A 1,629-nucleotide genomic window follows, 5' to 3' on the forward strand; every position below is an offset into this window, starting at 1 on the left:
GCCTGGGTTTAAACGACAAAGTTCTCTTTGATAATACAGGCCGTGAGTATTTTGGTGATATCTCAGTAATCATGAAAGATGTTATCCAAAGTCTTAGGTTTTTGGGATGCTTGAGGTTCAGCTGAAAGGATTTGATCTAAGATGACATAAATATTCCTTTTATCAGTGCAGAAAACCACGTGAGGTCTTGTTTGGAAGTAGCAAGCAAAGATGGAATACTGTGGCAATGCACGGTGACCCTCTAGGCTTCCTCATCTCTTTTGCTGGGACTTCTGTAGTCCTAAAAACCTAGAGCAAGCTAAATAAAAGATTGGCTAGAAGGGAGGCTTGTCAGCAGACAACAGTTTTGCTGTGTAATTGGCTGTAGTGAGGCTTTGGATATAATTTGTGTAGCACCCTGAACTGTGTATTTTCTGCTAGGTGGCAAAAGTAAATCAGTAGAACTGGAAGATGTGAAGTTTCACCAGTGTGTTCGTCTCTCTCGCTTTGAAAACGACAGGACGATTTCTTTCATTCCACCTGATGGAGAGTTTGAACTCATGTCATATCGTCTGAACACCCACGTAAGTCTGGATGTTTGCATTTTTTTATATGGTAATGTTTTAGGTTGTAAGCAAAACTGCTAATGCTTTTCTCTTCATTTTATTTCTCTTAAAGGCTGGGCAGCATAGTATTTTTCAAGTCAACCATTAATAGCAAAGCATTGTGCCTGCTCTTTTTGGATGAAGTAAGAATGAGTTTAGAAATAACTTGGCAATAAGTCTGTCTTTTTAACTACTATTGAAACTGGTTCTGAGATAACTATTTCTTTGACTTATTTTTTTTTAAGGTAACTACAAGATGAAATGGCAGCTGGAATGTTGTGCTTGCCAACAACAGTATTTATGTCATTTGATTTTATTAGGCTATGCTAGTCACAGTGATAAGGGTAGCTTTCCTTTCAGAAAGGGAAAAATTCAATACAGAGGAAGTCGATAACATGCAGTTTTTTATTTTAAGGGCAGTAGTTTGAATTATTTTTAGGGCTTGTCACAGTTCAGTCCCTAGTGTGTTAAATTATCAAATATTTTGGAATGCAAGTGTTTGTTTTTGGGGATTAGCCTGAGACATATCTTTGTAAGCCTATAATTCTTGTAGTGTTTGGTTGTTGCTGTATCAGTGCTTTCCCACGTGTGGTTTTATTTTTTAAAAAATAATTATACAACTTGTCTGTCATTTCCAACACCACAGACTTGCTGTTTTCTGTGGGGTTCACATGTTGAGTGTAGCTTTATGAGAAAGCTGTGTTTTCATGACAGTGTCAAAGTAGAAGCTACAGCTGTGAAGTGTTTTTCCCCTTAGGTAAAACCACTGATCTGGATTGAGTCTGTGATCGAAAAACATTCCCACAGCCGTATCGAGTACATGATCAAGGTCAGAAGTTCTCAAATAATCATGGCTAACTTTAGTCTGCTCTTTCATTTGTTTTCAAAGTTTGACCAGCAGTATGTGCAGTTTTGTACAAGCATTTAGTATTTCTGTGGGATTGTGTCTTTTTGAAGACTTGGTTTGTAAGCTGCTGTCTCTGTTACAATCCTGGTTCTCGGGATGTAGATTTGTAGTGGAGGGGGAATCACAGAATCACAGAAT

The 1,629-nt window shown here is 37.9% G+C and overlaps 1 protein-coding gene across 1 annotated transcript in view; it reads left to right on the plus strand.

Moving 5' to 3' along the window:
• AP1M1 (adaptor-related protein complex 1, mu 1 subunit) overlaps positions 1–1,484 on the plus strand; it is a gene marked incomplete at its 3' end in the record, with an annotated part of 4,230 nt that extends 2,746 nt beyond the window's left edge. Inside the window, exons 6-8 of the mRNA XM_010180115.1 lie at positions 1–42; positions 421–563; positions 1,342–1,484. The exon at positions 1–42 is cut by the window's left edge and continues 103 nt beyond it. Of these exons, the coding sequence (XP_010178417.1) occupies positions 1–42; positions 421–563; positions 1,342–1,484 (328 nt within the window). The remainder of the gene's footprint in view (positions 43–420; positions 564–1,341) is intronic.
• Positions 1,485–1,629: the final 145 nt, after the last annotated feature.

The sequence above is a fragment of the Mesitornis unicolor genome, unplaced genomic scaffold (assembly GCF_000695765.1).
Source record: "Mesitornis unicolor isolate BGI_N332 unplaced genomic scaffold, ASM69576v1 scaffold29982, whole genome shotgun sequence".
Taxonomy (NCBI): domain Eukaryota; kingdom Metazoa; phylum Chordata; class Aves; order Mesitornithiformes; family Mesitornithidae; genus Mesitornis; species Mesitornis unicolor.